Source organism: Hakea prostrata, chromosome 1, assembly GCF_041222555.1.
Source record: "Hakea prostrata isolate BN-2017 chromosome 1, UWA_Hpros_2, whole genome shotgun sequence".
In the NCBI taxonomy this organism is placed as follows: Eukaryota; Viridiplantae; Streptophyta; class Magnoliopsida; order Proteales; family Proteaceae; genus Hakea; species Hakea prostrata.
Window position 1 is genome coordinate 21082496 of NC_142600.1, and position 25576 is coordinate 21108071.

The 25576-nt window shown below is 36.4% G+C and overlaps 1 protein-coding gene across 2 annotated transcripts; it reads right to left on the bottom strand.

Moving 5' to 3' along the window:
* Positions 1-10461: 10461 nt before the first annotated feature.
* LOC149028212 (transcription factor MYB1-like) lies at positions 10462-12353 on the bottom strand. Of its 2 annotated transcripts, none has more exons than XM_089169294.1 (3): positions 11957-12353; positions 11716-11845; positions 10462-11380 (listed from the first exon to the last, which is right to left on the bottom strand). In XM_089169294.1, the coding sequence occupies exons 1-3, from the start codon at positions 12087-12089 to the stop codon at positions 10813-10815; spliced, it is 831 nt and encodes a 276-aa protein (XP_089025420.1). In that variant the 5' UTR covers positions 12090-12353; the 3' UTR covers positions 10462-10812. The 2 variants fall into 2 exon arrangements, with proteins under 2 accessions (XP_089025420.1, XP_089025427.1); XM_089169301.1 differs by having other exon boundaries at positions 11716-11835; positions 11957-12074.
* Positions 12354-25576: the final 13223 nt, after the last annotated feature.

Sequence of the window (25576 nt, forward strand, 5' to 3'; positions counted from 1 at the left end):
TATTGTAGAATTAGACTAAAGATTCTCCGCAAATAAGGTATTGAATCATGCCTTAGATTGAGGGGTGTTATGAAACTTGTCATAATTAAAACATGGAAGGAAGCGTCTCTTTATCCAATTTCTCGTTCAGGTTGAAGCAGAATGCCTTCAAACTTGCTCAAATTCTCTCGTTAACATTTTTTTTTTCATTATGATTCTCCTGTTAATATTACATACCAAAAATAAAAGAAGACATATTCTATGACATATACATTATATTTCAACCATCTTTTTTTCTTTTTCCTGGTTCAAATATCAGCAATCTTTTATTTACTAGTAAGAGTCTTGGTTACATATATAGAAATGTTATAGTCAAGCCAACTGAGGATTGTAGCCTTTGTTTTCATTGCCAGTCCTCTCAACTATGGTGATCCACCAGAAGGGTTCCCCAGTTGCAAAGGATGGAGAAATTGGTGAGCAGTTAGCAGTTAGCAGCACACTCCTCGAATGTATTATGACAACCTTTGATATTTATAATTTATACAACACCAACATAATGGCCCAGTACAAAACCTTGTGCTGTAGCCTGTAGCACGGATAATTAACTAGCTTAGCATCTCCTTCATTGGTGACAATCTTCCTCGAGTCCCAATGAGGGTTGCTCTTCTCCACGGCACCGGTTGCATTGCTGCTGCCAAGGTGAAGGGCAAGCAGCATTGCAAGGACAAGCATTAAGGGAAGACTTAAAAGGTTTACAGTTAGAACCCTGCAGTCATATGGATGGTGATGATAAGTAGATGTTGATAGGTGAACCATATGATAACCAAAGATGCGTGTTCATTGTTTGACTTGGCTTATGTATATATATAGACTACCTTGACCACACGTTTGACACCTGCGCCCGTTGGTTCCACACCCTTCAACTCACCTGGTGCTGCTGCTGCTCCTCCCCTAAGCACCTCGCCTGATTTTCCCGCCAGCATGGAACTAGGAGGTGTAGTAGTTGGTTCTACATTGCCAGGCCAGGCCCACAATCATCTTCAAGGGGGCCAACCAGACTGAACAAATCTACCTTTTAGTGATGAAGAAGACAACTCTATCGAACACCGTGTAAGGGAATTGTTGTTCAATAATGTATAGATTTCAAACTCAAAGCTTTTCTCGATTCTTCTTGAACCCAAAAGAAAACTGGAAAAATCATTTTTACTTACAAGCTAGGAAAGGAGATTTACATATGTCATTACGAAAGTAGCTGAACCTCTAATTTCTTCACTCATTTTGATTAGTTGAAACCTTGACATGAATATTCTCCTAATAGCAAGGCCAGCAGGCAAGACTTTTTGGGAAACACCTAGTTACGTACGCTAGGTTTATCCTTTCTTTTGGAATTCAGTGGCCATATGAAATGAACCCCGGTTGAGGAGGCAAGTCATGTGTCCCGACCTACCAGTCTCTACTGAACTTTTTCTGACCGGTCTATGCTTTTAACTTATTTGATTGAGAAAGATGTCACATGCATGTGACTCTGTTACTGAACATTTAATCACGTGTTGGTTTTGATGTGAAGAGCAACGGCTAACTCCGAGAATGACTCTTTTCACTGAATCAATTTCAAAAATCACGCAAGTCTAGTAGCTCAGAATCTTCAGATTTTTTTCACTGGATCCGTTTGTCTACTTGGTGCTAGCTTGCACCCTCGTCTTCTGTTTATTCAATACAAAAGAGCCTCTGCTGATCAAGGAAACGAAGAAGATCTGTAGCTAGACGCGCGTCATACATGTACATATATGACCCAAAAGTAGTGAGACAGAAGAAGTAAATGAGAAGGCGAAATTGCCTGTCACGAAACATAAATCCAAAGATCATAAAGAGGACCCATGTGTGGATCTTGTCTTAATTCGTACCAATCTATTCTGGTGCAGGGATTGGTTGGTTCAAACCAGGTGAAGTTTATCTTTCAGACTACAAATTCAATTTCATGGGCCGCAGAATTAATGCGCAGAAAATGCTAAATCCGCAACGATTCTGGTTATTGTGCATGGAACGATCACTTCATCACCTCATCACTTGACAACTTGTACAGCATGATTTGATGAATCAAACCTAGATGGTTCGGACTTCCTGGATTTACACTTCTTTTGTGTGACTTACAACCTCTTGCATGTCTTTAGTACTGATCTGGAACTTTCTTGGTTCAGGAGTGATGATGATGCATGGTGTAGGGAATGGGAGACCCATGTTATTGTCTATGAGACACATATGATGTTATAAGAGTCTAACACTTGTTAGTTCATCTCTTAACCAAATTTCTTGAGTCAATAACATATCTCGTAATTCATCATAGGAGATGGGAGAATTGCGAGTGGTAATGACAGTCACAAATTAAAAGAAGAGTATTCAACTCCCAATTCATTCAAAACATAAAGATGGAGTTCTTCATTGTTCACAGGTCATCCCATAGTGGCCAATTGATCATAAATATTTTTTATGCGAAGAAGGTAATCATGAATGCTACTATTACCTCTTTGAATATTTTGGATTTGAAGGCAAAGTTACATTATGCGTGAGGAAGAGCAAGTTGAGTAGATTCGGTCAAGCTTGGACCAGACTTCTTAGTCAGTAGTTGGTCGAAAAGATCACTATCATCATCTTTATCGGAAATGACAGCAGGTGGGCAAAGAGAAGAGACATTAACAATCTCAAATAGTTTGTATGTCTTCAGAAGATGAACAATCTGAGATCTCCGTAACAAATAATTCGTCTCATTAAGCTTTGTTGAGAGGAAGCCATTGAGATAGGGAAACAAATGGGTAGGAACCTGGAGCTCTGATGCCATGAGTTAGGGTTTGAGACACATTTTTGGGTGAGAGAGAGAGAAAGAGAGAGATACTCAATTTTAAATGGTTCGGTTGATCTTTGCACGCATGGAGTAATGGTGGCTAAGGCAAACCTAAATTTGGCTAGGGTTGCCTATGATTTTCCTGTTTTGCTCCCAGATTACGAAAAATAGTTATCATCCTTAACATGAAGAAATTTGCCTCAATGGTCAAATGGCCTTTTCTCTCTAGGATATTTTGAATATTACTGCTCAGATGGCCTCTGCCTATGTTTCTCGTTCTTTGGTAAATTTTTCATCTGTTCATCCCTCTAGTTTCACTTTTGGTGGCAATGGCTATGGTGATAGTGGCTCTCACAACAGTTTTCGTGGCCCTTTTTCTGGTGTTTGCGATGGCAGATCCCTGTTTTGTCACAATTGTAATCGGCCGGGTCATCTTGCTCGCAACTACTATTATCAGCTTTGTTGTGCTCCTTCGGAGGCCCTTCAAGTGTTATATGTTGGTTCACAACCTAGTTTTTGTGTCTGATGTCCTAGATTCTAGATTCAGGTGCCTCGCATTACATTAAACCCCTTCCCCCCGCCCCCCAAACAAATTTTCAAAGCATTAGTAACCCTGCAAAATACCTCGGTACTGAGACGGTTACAATCGGTGATGGATCTGGTGTGTCAATCTACAACATTGGTAATTTAGTTTTGCAAGTTGCTAATTCTACATTTAGATTGTCTGATATTCTTCCCTCTGCAAGTTCTAATTTGCTTTATGTTACCAAGTTTACTCATGATAATGATGTATATTTTGGATTTCATGATTACTATTTTCATGTCAAGGATCAATCCTCAAGCTAGATCCTGCTCATCGGAGTTCTTGAAGATGGTGTATACAAGATGCCGATGATGTCGAATCCTTCCTCTATTGATTCACCTGATGTTGTTGCCTTCTCTACTACTTGTGCAAGTCTTGAGATCTGGCATCCACATTTTGGATATATCAATTACATTACTATTAGTCGCATTCTTTCTATTTCTGATTTACCATATGTTGGTTGAAAGCCTCAGATTGTATGAGGACATTATCTAAGAGCTAAGGCTCATAAACTCACTTTTGATTCCTGCATTAGGCACACATTTGCACCTCTGCAACCCATATTTTCTAATGTTTGGGGTTTGGCTTGTGAAGCCTCAACTGCTAGTCATTGCTATTATATGTCATTTGTTGACTACTTTACTAGGTTCACATGGATTTACATTGTTGCTCAGAGGTTTGATGTTCTACATGTATTTCAAATTTTTAAGATGTTGGTTAACAAACATTCTTCTGCACCCAATGAGTGTTTTCAATTAGACTGGGGGGGGGGGGAATTTCATGGTTTTTCTAAGCTTTAGGAGGATTGGAAATTTGCATCGGTTTACCTATCCCCATAACTTTTTTAGCATAACAGTAGGGTTGAACGCCAACATCGGCAAATTGTTGAAATGGGATTGGCCATGTTGTCTCAGGCTGGAATGCCATTAAAATTTTGGGTTGATGCCTTCTTGGCTACTATTTTTGTGATGAATAGAATGCCATCTGCGGCCATTAATTTTGATTATCCTTATTACAAGTTATTTGGTAGATTACCAGACTATTGCTTTCTTAAGTCTTTTGGATGTCAATGCTATCCTTTGCTCGGCCATTTAACAATCACAAGCTAGCATATTGCTCGGTTCCTTGTTTTTATTGGTTACAACCCATGACACTAGGGGTATAAATGCCTTGATTCAACCACTGGGAAAATAGTGATCTCCTACCATGTAATTTTCAATGGATTGGTTTTTCTGTTTCAGATCTCCTCTTCTTCTCCGGCTCCAAAAACTAAGTATATAGAGGATTTTCTTTAGCAAGTACCAGTGTCACTTTCATATGGGGCTTCTGGCCTTGTTACTAGATCCGCTCTACCTCATGGGCCTGTGACTTATGGGTCTACCACTACTCCAACTCATGGGCCTTCATCCAATGGGCCTCCCTTGTGTTTACCCTCTAGAAATCCACACCCTGAAGTATCAACTGACCCACATCCAACAACGCCTAACCCAAGCATGTCACATCCCACCCGCTGGTATCGGTCCCACCCACAACTCGTGGGTGCGATTCATAGTCATAAGATCCACGGTTTACCCATCAATGATATATAACACACATAATAATAATCAAGAATAAGGGTAATCCAAATAATTAAATAAAAAGGAATTACATAAGTCCAACATCTCAAAAAGGAATAACCAAAGAAAATAATAAAGTGATTATGTTCAAAATGGAGTTTTCAGCGGAAGCAAATAAATGTTAAGTTTGATTGTTTCTTTGTTCTCTTTCATAGGCGGCAGTCTTTTCAATGAAAGGGGTCATCCAACCTTCCTTCATTGACTTCTCGAAATGACGAGCTACCTGAATCCTCCTGCCATCAATGAGTGCTATAAGCACTCTCCAAGCATCCGCAGGTGGCTTCGTGGTATACATCGCCACTTTCCACTGGGGCTTCCAAAGTTTCTTCATAGGAGTCTTGCAAAAGTTCTTCCGATCCAAAATCACCATGTGCTTAATTTAACAATAATCCACAGAATGAATGAGTTCTAGCGAATTCAGTAAGGAAACACATCTCATATACATGTCAACATCTTATAATGGTAAGCAACATATATAAAGGATGATATGCAAATGTATAGGTGCAGCTAATAATTAAATATGCAAGTCTCTAATAAGGCAAACATGCTTTAAAATATAACACCAACCCTCCTCTGGGTAGGTCTAGTCAATTTGATCCTTTACGGACTAGTTACCTCTATTGGGATCCTGGACAAGGGGTTCAGTCCTCGTCAATCAACCATGGCTGGGATTTAGGTCCACACTCTCTTCACCATGACCATTAGCATGAATAATGGTTCATGTCAAGGTTTCTCATCCAATTCAAGGTCATACAGTGACATACTACATGTAGTCCAAATACTTCCCATATGGCACCAACCAACTGGATTTAGTATCCTTCTCTACCTAGAAATGGAAATCCTCATGAACTGGCTACCTTTGTTGGACTCCATTCCCTAACCCTATGGTCATCCACATATTGTTGGGGCGGATGCTCTCATGTCCCCTCACAACTTCTAGCTGCTCCTTGGACGCCTATGAGCCCAACCCTAACATATGCAATCATACCAATGCATGATCAATAGTGGACCACTAAATCTCCACAAGGACTAGCTACCGCTATAGAATGAAATAGAATCACGTCACCTATATCACGAGTCATTCGGCTTCAATACCCCCGCTCGAAAGGGAAGTTGCATGTGTGGGTATATAGCCATGCAATCTAGACTTCCTAGGTATATCATCTAATAACCGTGATAGTGTTGGGGGCATCAGAGAACAATCCCTGATATCCCAAGCTATAGATACCCCCAAAAGGTTACTCTCAATCATAGTCACAATACATCATCACTTGTTATTACAAAATCAGTCATTCAATATCATATAGTAATTGAAGTACATATAATCCTTATTCACGAGTACATAACTAACCATAATTCATTTAAACATATTGTTACAGCAAGTTACAAGAATACTAATGCATTCAAAGTTATAGCAACTCATCATAGACCATGTCAATACATTTATGTAGGAATGTAACCTTACCTCTCAAGGTTAAAGAGACTATTAAAGTGCAGTTAAACCTCACAAACAACAAGTCCAGAGAACTTCAGTGATCACCTAAGGTAGGGTTGCAAAGTTATATTAAGAAACAAAAGTCAAATCAAAGCAACAATCAAACTGACATAGCCTTTGTGACCCAGCCGGTCGCTTATTGTGGTTGGTTGGGCCAATCAACCACCCTGAGCGACCGCTATTACAGGCAGAATCTCAAGTCCAAAATTCTGACTTTTAAGCACCCATATTCGATATGATTTTGGGATGACCTATATCTGGATTTCGTTTTTAACAAATTTAAAAGTCATACTCAATCCAAACCATGAAGACAAATGGTTTAGAAGAATCACATAATCTCCTACGATTTAATCAACCCTTGATTCATATATAAGGATCCGTTTACGGGTATGATCTAATCGTGATCATTGATGGAATGATGTTAACCATCACAATTCACCATCCACAGAATTATGGGAGAAGGACAACCCACCACTATAGAGAAGAAGTAAAAAGAAAAATTGTGAGGTCATCTTGCCCCCAACTGATTTGCAAAACAGATCACGGATCGAAGTTTCTCCATGAATCAATTGTTCCTCACCTTTGCAACATGTGCTCTCTGCCTCCTAATCGTCCATAGCAACCTCCACGAATATAATAATACGAAAATAAGTCATGGTTGGTTATTTATAGAGGGTCGGAGCAAAATAGGGTTTAATTTCCATAAGAAGACCTAGCCAGTCACTTGGGGCAGTTGGTTGGTCAATCAATCGCCTTAAGCAACCACCCCCTAGTACTTTTCAGTACTTGGGTGCTTTGCTCAACTAGTTAATCCCAACACTAACCTAACCCTAGCCAACATGTGGGGGTATTCATACCTTGATCCGAACATCTTCAAACTCAACTTGGCTCTGGCTAGAGATCCACTTTCCCAATCATCAAGGTTTCCATGGGTTCTCCTTTGGGTTCCCAGTATGGCAGGTTCTTCATCAGTGGAATCCAGGTCCATGGGTTTAGGGTATGGATCATGGACTTCAATCCGATAACCCACAGCTTATTCCAGTTGGATCTTCGGGTACTTAGACCTGCAATACAAATCCCAAGTTAGAATTACAAAGGTTGGTACAAAGCGCATTATTACCAACTGACTTGCATCCATCAATAACTGCTCCAACTTTGTTTGACGCACCTCCACCTTTGGTTGACTTGCCTTCTTCTTCACCTGACTTGCATTCATCATCAACTAGGAATGTTCCATCTGCACCCATCCCATTTGGAACGAGTCAAACACACCATATGATTACTCACTCCATTGATGGTACACACATTCCGATAGTTCCTGAAAGTTACTTTGCTACTATGTATCCTTGGCCCATTGCATTTCATATTGCTGGGCCATCTAAACTTAAGCCTAGTTGCTTTAGTCAAGCTGTTAAACATGAGGTATGACGACGGCCTATGGACACTGAGTTCAATGCCCTACTTCTAAATAATACTTGGGAGCTTACTTCACATCCATCTGATCGTCACATTATTGGCTGCAAGTGGCTCTTTAGAATCAAACCAAAATCTAATGGGACTGTCGAATGATACAAGACCCGTTTAGTTGAAAAAGGGTATACTTAGAAGTATGGAGTAGACTATGATCAAACATTAAGTCTGGTAGTGAAGCCAACTACAATTCAAGTTGTTCTCTCTTTAACAGTGTCTTCCAAATGGGTTGTTTGTCAGTTGAATGTGAACAACGATTTCTTATGGGACTCTTAATGAAGAAGTGCATATGCATCAACCACAGGGGTATTTGGATTCTCAACATCCTTCGAATTTACCCAAGCTCAAAAGGTTTGTCTAGGGTTTGAAATAGGCTCCACGGGTTTGGTTTTAGCGTCTAAATATCTATTTGCTTGGCTTAGATTTTGTGGGCTTCCAAACAGATTCATCACTTTTTATTTGTCTCCGCCTATTTGGTCCAATTTATGCTTTGGTTTATGTTGACAACATATTACTCAATGGGCCTTCGTTTATTGTTGTTGATAAGCTCATTGCCGTTATGGCTTCGGAATTTGCATTGAAATACTTGGGTATTGCTCGATTTTTGCTTAGCATAGGACTAATTCCTATATTTACCGACATCATACTATCTCAGCAACGCTACATATGCTCCTTGTTGGACTGAACCATTTTAACTCATGCTAAATTGATTGCGACTCTTATGACCCCTTTGTTGCATCTCTCTAAGATATGGGGTTCTCCTCTACATGATCCTTTCCTTATCGCATAATTGTGGGTGCATTACAATACGTCACTCTCACTAGACCGGATTTGTCCTATGCTATAAACAAGCTTTGTCAATTTTTGGCTTCTCCCATGGAGGATCATTGGACTACTCTCAAGTGCCTACTTCATTATCTTAGAGGCACTTTGTTGTATGGTCTTCATTTGATTCCCTCCTCTTATTTTTTTGGTAGCATATACTGATGCAAATTGGGCGGGGTGCCCTAATGATAGGAAATCACATGAAGGTTATCTAATTTTTAGGGGTGACAATCTAATCTCTTTTGGCAATCTTGCAAGCAATCTACTCTGGCACATTCTAGTCCAAAGAGTGAATATAGACCACTTGCTTTTGCCACTGCTGAGTTTACTTGGATTCAGTCCTTATTAACTGAACTGGGAGTTGTTCAAACATCTCCTCCCACTTTGTGGTGTGATAACATTGGGGCTACCTATCTCTCTTACAATCCGGTGTTTCATGCTTGTACCAAATACATCAAGATTGACTTTCATTTTGTTCGGGATAAGGTGGCTATTGTGTTTGTTTTCTCTCCACCATGGATTAGTTGGTTAATATATTGACTAAGAGTCTTTTAGTCTCTCGTTTCTGATTAGTTCGGTCCAAACTTAAGCTCCTAGAAGGACCCTTGACTTTGCGGGAGGGTGTTAGGGAATAGGAGACCTATGCATTGTCTATGAGACACATATGATGTATTATCATCAGACCACTATAAATAATTATTTGATCTCACTTTTGCAATCATTGAGTTCTCTTCATTTCCATGTTTTCACTTACACATGCTCTAACACTAGGGGATCCAAAGCCTAATAATTATTTGATCTCACTTTTGCAATCATTGAGTTCTCTTCATTTCCATGTTTTCACTTACACATGCTCTAACACTAGGGGATCCAAAGCCTCTGTGTTTGGCAGAGCGTGCATATATGCATTCGTGTAGTACCTAGGTTGGTTGCTTAATTGGTAACACGGATAGGGCATCTAGTGGATGAACACACAGACGGACACCTTGCCCAGACACAAAGGATCAGCATGACTAGCACCATCTGTGCATGAATATATGTACCAGTAATTTAGCCAAACTTTCTTTGTGCATGAATATATATACCAGTAATTTAGCCTAACTTTCTTTGCTCTACCTCTGCACATTAGTTGCTTTGTTATTTTCTATTCAACTTGGTTCAAAACGATACATCCGTTGTTCAACTCATGTAACAGCCAGTCTTCCTTGTCAAAAAGAGGTAAGAATACCTGTGAAGTAATGATGAAGTGCCAGATTTTTTCAATTTGAAAATCTCCATTAGAAATGCCAGTTGATCAGGGAGGAGAGAATAGCCCTAGAGATATGACCAAGAGTTGAACCTAGGACCTTAGTCTAGAGCCTTTTTCTGACTTCCGACATTGATCCCTTGCCATACTGACTACTATCGTGGGGTACTTTCCTTTCACTTTATATTATATTTGATTTATTTACCTACCAAAAAAATTTTGATTTTATTATTTTATGTTACTAGGTTTATTTTGGTATTTTACCACTATTTATTTGACTTCAATCTCCACGTACGCTTTTTATGCTATAGAATAAGTTCTTTTGACCTTCTGACAACACATGACCTAATTATATTGGTGTTATAATTTTTTTAAGATAATGGATTAGATATAGAACAGATTGCTCTGGTAACTTTCAAATTAACACTAAAACTTTACTTTATCTTCAAAAAGTTAGTAAAGACTCTACAATGGATATTGCTTCAATGCTTCGCAATTAATGTGCAATACTGAGCTGCAAATGATGTGGATGAATTCTAGTGACGGACCACTCGATTTGGTTTTCTTTTCTTTTCTGTTGTCACCTTTTGAACTACACCACTGAAATTCAAAAAAAAAAAATAATACGGACCCTCATTTGTTGGAACCCTTGCAAGTTTTTTCGTTTACAGTTCTTCAATAAACTTCATGAATTGAGTTCATTCATATATTGGAGGATATGTAGAGTAGCCATCGTTTCAGTACTGATGCATTCTTCTTTTATTGAGTTTCAATCCATTCTTCTTCAGAATCAAGGAAGGAAGACAGTTTCTTGAGCTCCAATGCTTCATTTTGTCCAAACATAGCTTGGTTTGGTACGTCTTCAAGCATTTCTTGAATTGATAGAGGATAACCAGCGCAGGAAGGTGGATTATTCTCACATTCTTGTTCTGCAGACAAAAACCCATCATTGTGACCTGGCAATAAATCTGGGTTTAGAACATCAGAGATGAAAAGCTCCCCAATATCAAAATCCATGATATAATTTGAAGTGTCATCGTCCATGACTCCTTGAGCAGGAAGGTGTGAGATCTTTCCATCTGAAACAAGCTCAAGATTGACGGTCTGATCATTTCCTTCTTGCTGGGGGAGAATTACCCTGGTACACCGAACAGCCCTAGTTCTAATTACATGGGGAGCATTAGGAGCCTTCTCCTGGGGAACCTCCAAGGAAGATTGGTTCTTTGTTGCAGTCTTGTGTTGCAGTTTCTTGCTCAAGTTGGTGTTCCAGTAGTTCTTGACTTCATTGTCTGTTCGCCCGGGAAGTCTTCCAGCTATTAAAGACCATCTGCAAACCCCATTACTAAAATTCTCAACTTCCATCTACTCCATAAAAGAATAAATAATTTACATGGAGAGATATTGTCAGCCTTTATTTCCGTTCTGTTTTAATTATTTAGTGTTTCCAGTTTTATCAAGGGAGTATCTTGAGAAAAACATGACATCTGTACAAAGAAATTTCTAGTCAAGAGTCAAGAAATTGAGTAGTCATTGTGATTAGTTAGCTTATTGTGCCCATCTGTAACGTCTCTCGATTTCCCTTGTAGGTTCTTTTTGACAGCCTTTACCGCTTTTTCTCATAATGGGGACCCAGAAAGAAGAAAAGAGAGGTACAAAAGTCACCTGTTACCGAGCAGCTTATGCAGTCTGATGATGAGGTCTTCTTCTTCTTTGGAAATGTTGCCTCTCTTGATATCTGGCCTCAGATAGTTCAACCATCGCAACCTGCAACTTTTCCCACATCTGTTCAAACCTACAAATTAATCCATGACAATTTATATATGAGCTTCATATTATGTACATATAAGTAGTGGTGAAGATGAAACAATAGTGCAACAGAAGAAAGGAGAAAAGGAAATCAGACCTGCTTTTTGAGGGAGATCTCTCCATTTCCCTTCTCCATGAGTGTTAATGTACTGGGTAAGTATCCGATCCTCACGAGCTGACCATGCTCCTCTATTGAGTCCCTCTTTCGCACAACATGGCCTCCTACCCATTTACTCTTTCTGCTTCCCGACCTCTTCTTCTTCTTCTTCTTCTTCTTCTTCTTCTTCTTCTTCTTCTTCTTCTTCTTCTTCTTCTTCTCTCTCTCTCTCTCTGACTATATATCTTTACTAGTTAGCTACTCTCCATTCCATTTAAGGGAGATGACACTCTCATTCAAAGGGGTTGTCTTGCTTTGATTCTGGGTTCTCTCAGTCTCATACAACAACGTAGACTCTCCCCTTACCTGCTATTTGTATTGCTGAAGGTCCAAATTGTTTCTCTTAGGAAGCTCTAGAATCCTTCACGTGGTTTTTGGTCCTTTAAGACAGTAACCTTTTTTTTTTTTTTTGTTGGTTAGAAGTAGAACTTTAAGATATACCACCTAACAGTAAAACGAGGAGCTTTTCAAGTCTGACCATAGTACAAAAAACGTGGTAAGCAGACAGCACATACACAGAGGTAGCAATGTGCTGCTCATGCTGTGGACTATGATAGGCAGCTCGGTGATTGCCCTCCACAAATATTCTCACAGACCATATGTGATTATTTGATTATCCGATCATCACCTAATCAAACTTAAGGCTTACAAAAATGTATTTTTGTAACATTTCTCATATTCTTAGAGTTACAAACTATTTGGAACCCTCCGTTATTTTTACTATTCAATTCAATGAACAACATCTGAATTATATGTATTATCAAGAGAGATTTATTTACTTCTCACATTCAACATGATCGAGAGTGTCTTTTATTTTGTATAATTTTTATATTGTTTAAATTAAATGATAGATGATTGATAAGAGAGTTGTATGGTTCTTAAGAAATCAAGAAAAGGTTTGATAATAGTGATAGATAATGATATGTTTTGCGTTGGCTGATTTCAGATCATTTTACACCTTTTATAGAAACAAATTCCATTGGTAAAATGTTGCTATCAAATTTGAATGCACCGAATTTACCTAAAATGGGAAAAACCATACGATTACTATAATTCACATATCTTGTACAAGAAATTTTCTTTTAGTGTGTGGAAACAATTTAAAATGATACCAAAAGAATGAAATTAATTTTATATAATAGATATGAATTGCTTTGGAAGAATGTGAACTGTGGACCACACAATGGTGGTACAAGCTTGGCCCTATTGATACTATTTTGTCCTAAGCCCGGACAGTGGGTCAAGATCAAAATATTGGGCAATTGATAGGTTCATTTTATGCATGTTATTTTGAATAGTTAATTGGCAACATGTGTTCACAATGCTTTTTGTCATTTTTTTCTGCTAGAGCGTAAATGGATCCTTATATGAATCAAGTTATTGATTTTTCTCTTTTCATGCAATACAATCTTATTATACCTTTGCTTTCTTCAATTTTGCTCAGTAATGTCTAAATGCTTGACTAACATTTATGAATTTGTGGTATGCTTTCATGCATAAAACAATGGATATAGCATGCTAGATCTAGAGTTGAAGAATGATAAATTACATATAACACGTAGCAGATAGTAAATAGACGGTTTATTTGATCTTGTTTATAAATTTTATGTTTCATGCAATGAATTGAATTGATCTTCTATACATAAAAGGTATAAGGGATTTGTTGTATTAGGAACCCTCAAGCATAACAGATGCGGTGTGTTCTAATTTTGTAATCATGTTGGCAAGGCTAGAGAGTAAATTGATTGGATAAGGAGGAGGGATTGATAATTTATGACATGTTGGGTGAAATCGAAGCTCTAGCATTTTTGTTGATTGATTTAATTCATGTTTTCATTAGTATAATCAGTAGCTAAATCTTAGTTAATTCTCAACTTTGATCGACTAGATGATTAAAATTGTTTTTTAATGCTACTACGTAATTTGACTCAATTTAATCATCATGGGAATGATTTCCATCTTATTTCTATATTACTTAGGTGACCTCATACACTTGTAAGTACGATAGCGACTATAGGTTTAGAATTACTGTTTATCCCACATGACTTGTCATGTCGCTAATCAGTTGGCTCTATCTTCTGCCTTGATCCAAATGAACATAAATCAACTTAGTAAAAGAGATCGAGAAAAAAGAAAAAGAAAAAGAGCAATGGCCAAAAATGTTACTTTAATTTAGTGTTACTTTTGTTCCCTTGTTTGAAGGAAAGGGTTAACTATATATTAGAGAAGTAGACAGTAAATGCCACTCTCAGAAAGCAGACAATTTCAATCTCAAATCATTTGAGATCAATTTGGGTAGAATTGGTCACCAAAATGGTCTTAGCTATGAGCCTTAAGACTCGTAGAGCAAAGTGGGAAAGGTGGACCATGGATCTCCAAATCTCAAAGTAGAGTTCACCCTTAAAGGTGAAAGTATTCATATTTCCATAAACTCTATATTTGGCAATTCACAATGGTGTTGAATCATCAGTGTTAATGTGAACCCTAACAAATAAAACTTGTATGATGCCATTTGTTATTATCCACAATCTAGTTTATGTTGTGGACTATCTGCAAAAGGAAGAAGAGAACATTAGAGGAACTTGGAGGTAAAGAGATCAATTTCCATGATGACTGTTTTAGGAAAGTGGTGATTGACCGGAACACCAAGGATTTGGTCCTTATTCTCGAAGACCAGTCGAAGCCGGATCCTTCCGAGATCTTGTCTACTATGAATTTCTTCATCTAAAACCATGTTTGAAAAAGAAGAAAAAATAATTCTTTACGAAACAGGTGATTTCTTACATGTTTTTGGAGATGGGGGGTATTACATAATATACCATCAAGCATAATCGAATCCACGACTTCTTCACTATGAGGTGTTGGTCTTATCAGCCGAGCACTCTATGATTATATGTCTGAGAAATATTTTATTTTCACATAATTGAGGAGAGAATTCCCTAGTCAAGAAAGCTTTATCTGGTCCAACCTAATTCCAATCTCTGGATCTATGACACTTACAGTCTAATAAACTATGACACATTCTGATTTTGTTCTTTTTACTTAATTAACACATACATTCAATATGAGAAAAATTATGCTGCATGGAGATGAAGCATAGTTGGAGCCTTCTTGTCAGTATAACTGTGTCATTCTTTCCTGATAACTTTTCCTCTTAAAATTTTCCGGTTCAAAAGACTACGACCGATCAAATTTGAACAAAATTATTTAACAACTTCAACCACAAGAATGACCTTGTGCGAGTTTTGCTTAGAAGTACTCACGTTACTCCCTTGAACCCAGGAGGACAAAACTAAAACTAAAACAAAAATTGATTCTTCCTTTAAATTGTACAGACGTGCTCTTTAAATTGAAAGGCTAAGGAGAGGCAAGGACGAAGGAAAGCTGCAGAAAGAGACAGCAAAGAATGTAAAATCTCAAGGACAGACGAGAACGATGATTGTGCAAAAATTTAAATAAAAATTGATTGCAGAAAAATCTAGCTATCAATCATTTTGTATCGACGTCAGAGCACCAAGCAAAAATGACCGTTGAAGTCATTATCAAAGGATCTCTGTCAAATCCATCTTCTCTGCCCTTCAACTCCACGTTCTTCCATGTCTAACCATCTCATGTTAAAGAGAGGAAGAAGAGTAGTTGCGGGTGAGTTGTGCTGCTGTGCTGCTGTGCTGTACTTAAAGTCTACATGCAACACCATGTTTATGAGCTACAACCCAGGATCTTCTCCCATGATGGGGGAGCATTTTGTCGACCACAAATTACAGAAGGGCCTACAAAGTATTGGTGATCAAGCTAACTTTCTTAAATTTTCACTTCCTATGGATCCACAGACAGCTTGTAATAAAAATTTCATGTCGACCCAATAATGTTGGAGCCCTACCTACATTTAAAGAGGAATCTGTCCTACTAATGGAATCTATCTACCCTATACAGTTAGGGAATCCAACTCAATCAAAAACCAATTTTGTAGTTGTGGTTGTAGCGCATTGGGAGTCAATTTCTTGTTAAAGGCCTAAAGTCTTAGTCAGTTCTATTAATTCCTTCCACATCTCCCTTCTTTCATTCTCAAAGGGCCTAAAAAAACCAATTTTATTGAAGAATCCATCAATAACTTAGTGGATCTTAGAATGTAATGAATATTACAAGATTCAAAGGAAGCCTATAATGAGTGATATCATGATGAATATCTAAGATTTACCGTTTGATTGATTAATGAGCTTTAACAGGACCATAGTTCTTCCAAGGCCAAATCTAGAAACAAGAAAAAGACTTGAGAGAATTGCAATAGCCTCCCGAATAAAGTTTGCTCATGCACAAACCCAAATAGAAAAGTTGTAATAGGATGATTACCTTGCTAGTGAAGGACCACTGCTCCATATCTTCTTGTCTATCTTGATGATACCACGCAACATCACAATTGATTTTATAAAAAAGATGAGGGGGAATCCGGGGGAAGAAACTTTCTTTTAATTGAACAAGAGTACCATCAATTGATGAAGTAAAGATGTATTGGTGGCTCATCTAAATTCATAGCATGCATTATTTGCAAATCTAAGAAATATTTCACGTTTGTTAATGTAAGGTTCGTCGATTAATAAGATTCATACATCTCCGTTGAAAGGTCGTAGGTTTGACCCTTGCAGACGACATAATAAATAAATAAATTCATGTTAGGTTAGGTGATGATTTTTTTTTTTCATAGAGTTAAAAGATGATCTTTCCTCAAGTTTACTAATCATTATATTATATTATATTAAATAATTAGATAAATATTTGAATTAATATCTAATTCTTAATTATTGGAAAATTATTAACATTATACAACCTCCTAATATTAATGTCATCTTAAAATAATTTAAAATATTAGGTAGATCGTTGTCAACTAATTATTTATCTAGAAAAAATATTAATTATTTAAAAATATATATTTTTCCAATAAAATGAATCTATTAAATCTCTTTAATTAAAATAACCAATCAAACAAGCATAGAACCAACTTGTTGGGAGATTTATATGAAATAGTGCATTTAATCCTTTAAGGACGTAAGTTGATTTCATCTCTTGTATTGGAACCTAAGTTTAGTAATTTGGATTAATTTGCATCCATGATTGCCACTTAGTAGTAAAAGCTGAAACTCTTACCCCAAAAAAAATTTTTGAAACCGAAAATGTATTGGTGGTATTTTTATTTTATTTTATTATACCCACTGTTTCAATATTACAAAAAAATAATTGCCAAGTAAAACTAGAACATTGTGCAAGAATGGATGAAGACACATGAATTAAGGACTTGAAAAGTATACTAGAAAGTATAGTATAAAGTGATTCATAACCATGTAAATATTACATAATAGTATTGTCACTTTTTTTTCTTTTATTGTGTAGATCAAATTCAATCATGTTCTCAGAGAAACAAACAATGTGGTATTGCATTTTGCGATTAAAGCATACAAGAAACAAACGACTTTCTTTTCTATTTATGCCCCACTCCCCTTTCTTATGTTTGCCATTGTTGATGAACAATCTTTTCTATATTTTTCCTCGTGGATTTAAGTTCAAATAAATTGTTGTTATACCCAAAAAAAAATCTACCACCTTCAATTCTTTAAAAGGAGATTCAACAAAGATTATAAACTTTGCAGTAGAGTGGCTTAAAAAAAAATTAGAATTGAGGTTTGTCAAGGCTAGTTTATACCTACCTGGCCTCAACTACATTCTTAGGAGGTAGCCTTTATTTAAATATTTAAATATACAACGAAACTTTGTCTTTAACCCAAAAAAATTCAAACTCTAGATCTAATATCATAAGGCATTTCTCTTTACCTATTGAATCAATCCCTTAAATTTAGCGAATAACAAAGTTGTGACATTTGATGAATATGGACTAAGCAAGAGGGAACGAACACAAAATAGAACGCGATTATTAGTCCCAAAATATCAAGGGATCCACATGATTCCATAAAGGAAGTGGATACGCTTTCAAATGTATAATAAAAGGTACAAGTATTTATAGGAGATTACAAAAGAGGAGATACTAAAGGGAACCCCACTTTGCTAAGTTGTTTAATGAGTCGACACAGTAGTTGATTGAGTCAATAATTCCTTAACACACCCCCTCAAGCATAACGGGTCAAGAACCGTTAGCCTATCACGAAGCTGAAGAAATGAGAGCAAGGAAGACCTTTGGTGAGTAAATCAGCTAATTGATCCAAAATGGAGACATCCCGCACCACAAGTTGTCGTGAAGAAACCAAATCACGTACAAAATAAAAATAAATCTCAACATGCTTGATAAAAGCATGAAAGATTGAATTGGTAGTCAGATATGTTGTCCCAATATTGTCAGACCAAATATGAGGCGCTAAAGACAAGTAACTACCAATCTCGCCAAGGAGAGATGGAATCCAAACCAACTTAGTAGCAGCCATAGCAATTGCGCGATACTCGCCTCCAGTAGAAAACCGATAAATAGTACATTGTTTCTTAGAAGTCCAAGAGATAAGATGACTTCCGAGAAAGATAGAAAAACCAGTGGTGGATCGACGATCCTCTAGACACCCAGCCCAATCAGTATCCGAATAAGCAATTAGTGTCATAGAAGATGATACAAAGAAAAATAAACCCATGGTATAAGTTCCTCTCAAATAACAAAGGATGCATTTGACGGCACTCCAATGAACATCCGTCAGGGCATTGCACAAACTAAGCAACCCAATTAACAACAGAACCAATATTGGGCCTAATATTAGCAAGATATTGTAAAGCACCCACCGTAGGCCAATATTCGGTACCATCAGATAAAGGAGAGCCATCATGAAGAGACATACTTGTACCATAAGCAAAAGAGGTTGAAACCGGTTTTGCATAATTCATATTAGTATGAGCTAGAAGACCAATAATGTATTTGCGTTGAGCTAAGAACCAAGGGCGGACCCAGGATTCAAAAGTGGGGGGGGGGGGGCGAAGAATAAAAGTCCACATAACCTTCCCGTTGGCACTAATGCTTATTTTGTAGAGCCCATTATTGATAATAATTTTTTTTTGACAAATATAGATAAATTAAGCCCAAAAAAAAAAAACATGAATTCAACCCTAGAAAGTCATACTCAAACCAAAATTTTCTTTGTTAGTAGATGCAAATCAATGGTAGTTTTACCTTATTAACTATAGACATTTTATTGGTTTACAAAAAAAAAACTATAGACATTTTATTCACAGTATAAAATCAAATAACAAAAATTGTAGAAGAAATAAAGAAACAAATAGTATAAAATCAAATAAAAATAATAAAAAAATTGAAACGATAAATAAATTGAGAAAGAGAAAGAATACCTAATTGTGGAGAAGATTTTTTTTCCAATTTTTCCTTAACCCATACTTATAGAAAGGGAAGAGAATAAATAGAAAGAGAATATGAGAGAGGAGAGAATAAATAGGGATTTAGGAGTTAATTTTTAATTAGGAATGAAATTTTGAATACCTAATAAGATTTTTTTTCAAAAAATTTCCTTAACCCACGTTTATAAAAAGATAAGAGAATAAATAGGAAGAAAACATGAGAGAGAAGAAATGGGAGAATAAATAAGGATTGAGGAACTAGTTTTTAATTTGGAATGACATTTATATCCATTATATTACCTTTAAAAATGGTTCTCAATATTGGGGGGCCAAATAGTGACATTTCACATGTAGAAAGAGAAAAAGTTGAAGAAAAATAAAGGAATTAGCATAAAAACCAGAAAATTAAGGAATTTATAATAAATTTTAAAAAATCCGGGGGGGCCATGCCCCCCCCCCGGCCCCAATGCAGGTCCGCCCCTGATAAGAACATCCCTATAGATGAGCGTACAACTTCAATGCCGAGAAAATAATGTAGATCGCCCAAATATTTAATTGCAAACTCAGTAGAAAGAGCCTTCAGTAAGGAAGAAATTGCCGGCAAATTATTACCAGTCACCAAGATATCATCGACATAGATAAGAATCTGTTTTACTCCCTTGAAACCCATGCAAAATGATGAAAGCAATCAACCTATTATACCAAACTCTAGGTGCCTGCTTAAGACCATATAACGATTTCTTGAGTTGACAAACATGTGTAGGAAAAGCGGAATCAACAAAGCTCAAAGGTTGTTCCATGAAAACAGTTTCATCAAGATTTCCATGCAAAGGCGCATTGGAAACATCTAATTTAAGAATGGGCTAATCAACAAAACCCGAAGGTTGTTCCATGAAAACAGTTTCATCAAGATTTCCATGCAAAGGCGCATTGGAAACATCTAATTTAAGAATGGGCTAATCAACAAAACCCGAAGGTTGTTCCATGAAAACAATCTCACCAAGATTTCCATGCAAAAACGCATTGGAAACATCTAATTTACAAATGGGCCAATTTTGATGAATAGAAAGAGAGAATAATTCGGATGATTGTATGTTTGACCATGGGACTAAAAGTATCTCCAAATTCATAATTGGGTCGTTGATGATAACATTTTGCTACTAAATGAGCCTTATAGCGATCAATTGTCCCATCAGCTTTCTTTTCACATGAAACACTCATTTACATCTAATTATATAGATCAGGTGTGCAGGGAACCAAAATCCATGTGCCATTCTGAACAAGGATATTAAACTCTTCTTGCATTGCCTTGCGCAAATGAGGCGAAAGAGCTGCCAATGAATAACAAGTGGGAACATCTAAATCTTCAACCAAAGCACTCAAAAAGTTTCACAGTAGGTTTTAAAGATCCCATTTGAGATCTTGTAGTCATACGATGACTAGAGATCAATGGTTCTGTAATAGGAGCAGGGGATCCATTTGCTAACAAATGGGCAAATGGCAGCCCATTATTCTATTGGAGCCTACTAACTATACCTTGGGGTTGAAAATTTTCACTAATAAATGGAGGGGTTGGGTTTACAAGTGGATTACAATATCTGGCTAAGCCCAAAACCCAAATTAAACCCTTGTGAGGTACTGGAACTAAAAACATTACAAGGCCCATTACTTGAATTATTACATGATAAAAGCATTGTAGGCATCACAGAAAGCCATTCAGAAGCAATCGATAAGGAAGAAGATGACACAAGCTTCGTATGGGGAAATCACTACTCAACAAACTCCAAATGACGTGAGACATAAATTTTGCTAGAAGAAGGATCAAAACATAAATAACCTTTGTAGGACTGTGGATATCCAAGAAACACACATGCTTTAGGTCTAGGATCAACTTTTGAAGTAGCATATGGCCTCAACCAAGGAAAGCAAAGACAACCAAATACCCGAAATGAAGAATAATCAGGTTGGGCATGAAATAAAGCCTCTATAGGCGACTTATCTCCAAGCATTGACAATGGAAAACGATTTATCAAAGATACAACAGCCCTAACAGCAAAATACCAAAACAGTTTTGGCATTTGAGCTTGAAATAACAATGCCAACCCACATTCAAGAACATGTCTATGCTTATGTTCAGCTAGACCATTTTGAGGTGAAGTATAAGGGCAAGAAACCTGTAGAGCAGCCCCACTAGCAACCAATTCTTTAGACAAGCTTTTAAATTCAGTACCACCATCACATTGCAGAGAACATATCTTCAAAGAAAAATGATTTTCTACCAAAGCTTTAAACCGCAAAAACACATCAAACAAGTTTGATTTTTTCTTCAATGTATACAACCAAGTATACCTAGTAAATTCATCAATGAAAACAACATAATAGTGAAACCCATCAAACGAAACAACAGTGTATAATATCTAATAGAACAATCGCAGAATTTGGGCAAGAACGAAACAGAGAATAGAAAAGTACAAAATAGAAGAAACTCGAAATCCTAATAGAAGAACCCATAATCTTGAAGAAACGCACAAGGCAGTGGCCCGCTAAATAAACCTGATATCATGTTGAGTAAGTATTTTCATATGTATAAAAATCAAAGGATTACAAGTATTTACTGGAAATTACAAAAGAGGAATACTAAGGGGAACCACTTTACCGAGTTGTTTGCTGAGTCAACACAATAGTTGACTGAGTCAATAACTCCTTGACAAAAGAGTTGATGGTGGGGGGTTAACATGACCTTGACTTCCCTCACCTTACGAGTCAATGTTGAAGGAAGAATCTTTATTTTTAATGTTAAAATGGGACTGTTAGATGTGTCCATCAAACCCATGGTTTGATTTGATTCAGTTCATAATTGGATATTTTATATATTTAAATTGATATAATTTTGTCACATACGATATAAGTTTTTTGAGCATGTTATGTCCACAAGAATGAAAGTTAAAATAGTAATCATGATTAAGGTTTGGTAGATACCCATATCATATATTCATGATTAAGGTTTGGTAGATTTCAAATCTCTGGATTCGCGTAACCAAACAGGCCCTTAAGTAATCTCCCCTCTCTCTCTTAGCAACTCCATGAGTCCATGGTCAGCATTCATGCGTGGTAAATAAAACCACTGACAAGTGATGAAGTAAGGGAGTGTCAACTACAAACTACCTTCTCAATCCTTCTGAGCATGAAAACCTCTATCAGCATCATCATCTCCGTTAACATTATTAATATGAAGAATTATTGTATAAACAAATAACATTATAAATAGTTTTTTTTCATATAGGTCTTCTTTAAGAAGACCTAAACTAATGTTGGATTCTTTTAATGTAATAAATTACATCTGTACTGTTTGAAAGATCTTAAATTTACCTCCTCGTCCTCCTCCAACCACCACCATGAGCAGCTATAGTGAAGCACCAGATGTTGGGGAAGGAAGAGGATACGTTAGGCAAATGAACAAGCACGCCTCCTTGGTAGTTTTACATACATTTTGACCCTTTTTTTTTTTTTTTGTCAAAAGTTCAGCATTTCATTCATAATTGAAATAAAACACATACACAAACACCGAACAAAAGGAGAAAAAAAAACACAAGAACTAAGGGATGGGCCGAGCCCAATAAACCCTCAGAATACTGGTTATGACAACCACAGAGCCAAAAAAACATAATGGGTATGATAAACATAACCACCACCACAGCCTGTAGAGACACACCACAAAGGCCGACACTGACGCAGACAAAACAACGCCACAAGGGCTTACATACCACACGCCTCAAGGGCGAAAACCGAGCACGCCACAAGCAAGGGCGGAACCAAGATTCAATAGTGGGGGGGGGCAAATAATAAAAGTTCAGATTGAGAAATCACGCCTACATATATTTTGTGGGGCCCACATATATTTGACAAAAATAGATAAATTATTAATAATGGTAATTTTTTTTCAACAAGATATAGGTAAATTAAAACATTAGTTAAAAACAAATACACGTGACTTTAACTCTAAAAAATTAAGTAAGAGATGCAAACCAATGGTAATTAGTTACCTTACAATTATAGACATTTTATTTACAATATAAAATCAAAAAATAAAAATTACAAAAGAAATACAAAAACAAAGAATATAAATCAAATAAAGAATAACATAAAAAATAAGTAAAATAGAATAAATAAATAAATTGAAAAATAAAAAGAGAACCTAATTGTGCAGAAGATTTTTTTCCAAATTTTCCTTAATCCGCACTTATAGAATAAATAAAAAGAAAGAAACCGAAGAGATTAAATAGAAAGAAAAGAAGAGATATGAGAAAATAAATAGAGATTGAGGAGTTAATTTCCATTAGAAATGACGTTTTGAATATTTAATAATATATTTTTTTCAAAAATTTTCCTTAACCCACGTTTATAGAAGGAGAATATATAGGAAGAAAAGATGTGAGAGAGAAGAGAGAGGAGAATTAATCGGAAGGAATTGAGGAGTTAGTTTCCATTAGAAGTGGCATTTTGAATATTTAATAATAAATTTTTTTTCAAAAATTTCCCTTAACCCACGTTTATAGAAGGAGAATAAATAGGAAGAAAAGATGTGAGAGAGAAGAGAGAGGGGAATAAATAGGGATTGAAGATTTATTTTTTAAATAGGGATGACATTTATACCCATTATTTTACCTTTCAAATTTAGGGGGGGGGCTAAATAGTGATATTTCACATGTGAGAAGAGAAAAAAGCTGGAAAAATGAATGAAATTAATATAAAAAATGAAAAACCTAAGCAAATAATAAAAAATTTTAAAAATCCAGGGGTCATCGTGCCCCTGGCCACAAGGGCGGATACAGAACACGCCTCATAGGCAATTTTAAGTGTCTGACAACATGAACAATTTTTCAAACAAAAATTTGAATGGTTGCATTCGCCGCCGCGGAAGACGTCCATCATCTTATACGCATGCATGGACAACCGCAGTGGTATATATAGACTTTTTCTTGGATGTACTTGGAAACTAACTTGTTTGGGAGAGCGGTGCACTATGCTGCCAACGGGCATATATATTAGAGATATCATATTATGCTATATAATTAGGGTAAATTACATATAGACCTCTTGAAATTCAAATAAATTGCATCTATTACTCTTGAGGAAAAAAATCAATTACAAATGTTCCTATGCTGTTAAGTATTGGTATTAATTGAGGCTGGCGAGTTGATATTATGGGGGAGGGGGATATTACTAATATATGTGCCACCAGATGGGTGTGTAATTGATTTTATTCAGGGTAATAGGGATTATAAAGCCAGGGGATGAGGATATTAATATGCCTTAATAAAAGTCGAACCCACGACCACTTCACTAAGAGGTGTTGGTTTCACCATTAGAAGAGCTCTGCGTTGACTAGTTACTAGTATTTTATTCAATACTCTTGTAACTTAGTCATTATCTTTTAACAAAAAGGCATTCTCAATAATTTTATTTTTATCCCACTTCCAAGATTTTAATTTCCTTTTTCTATTTTCACCGATATCTAATCTTATTTGCTATTTGCCCTAAAAGAAGATCCTATAGGAAACTTAGTTTTTTTTTTTTTCAAGAATCTTCTCCTAAATTTTATTCAACTCCCACGACTTCAATTTTTTTTCTTTTTCCAATGTAAATCTAACTATTTAAAAAAAAAATCTTAACGAAAGTTCAAAACCTATTTTATTAAAAAGAAGAAGAAGAAAAAAAAAAATCCATCTTAATTAAACTAGAAAGCCATTGTGATGGGATTCAAATTTAAGTCTTCAGAACTACATTATATTATTCTCACCGTTATACTACAACAATATATAATATTTAATGGTTTGAGAAAATATCATATATATGGAGCTCTTTAGATAATTATGGCTAACCATCAATGTCACATTGTTACTAACAAAATAATAGGTTGTAGTTACTAAGTTTGATTTTTATAAAATTTCGGTCTAACCTTTGTGGACCGACAAACCCTACCGAAACTGACCAGGCCTGACAACTTGACACTCCTATGCCTGCTAGGGTTTGATTTGTGACTGGTTAGCAACCGGACTCATATCAGATCCATTTTTTACAAGAAAATGGATGGTTTAGTTTCTTATAGATGTGTGACATGTGTCACAACATCACATCAAATAATTGAAATCCATTTATAAGTCACATCAAAGAGTTCTTTTCTTCATGGTCAACACAAAACTTGCAAAACATCTTACAAAT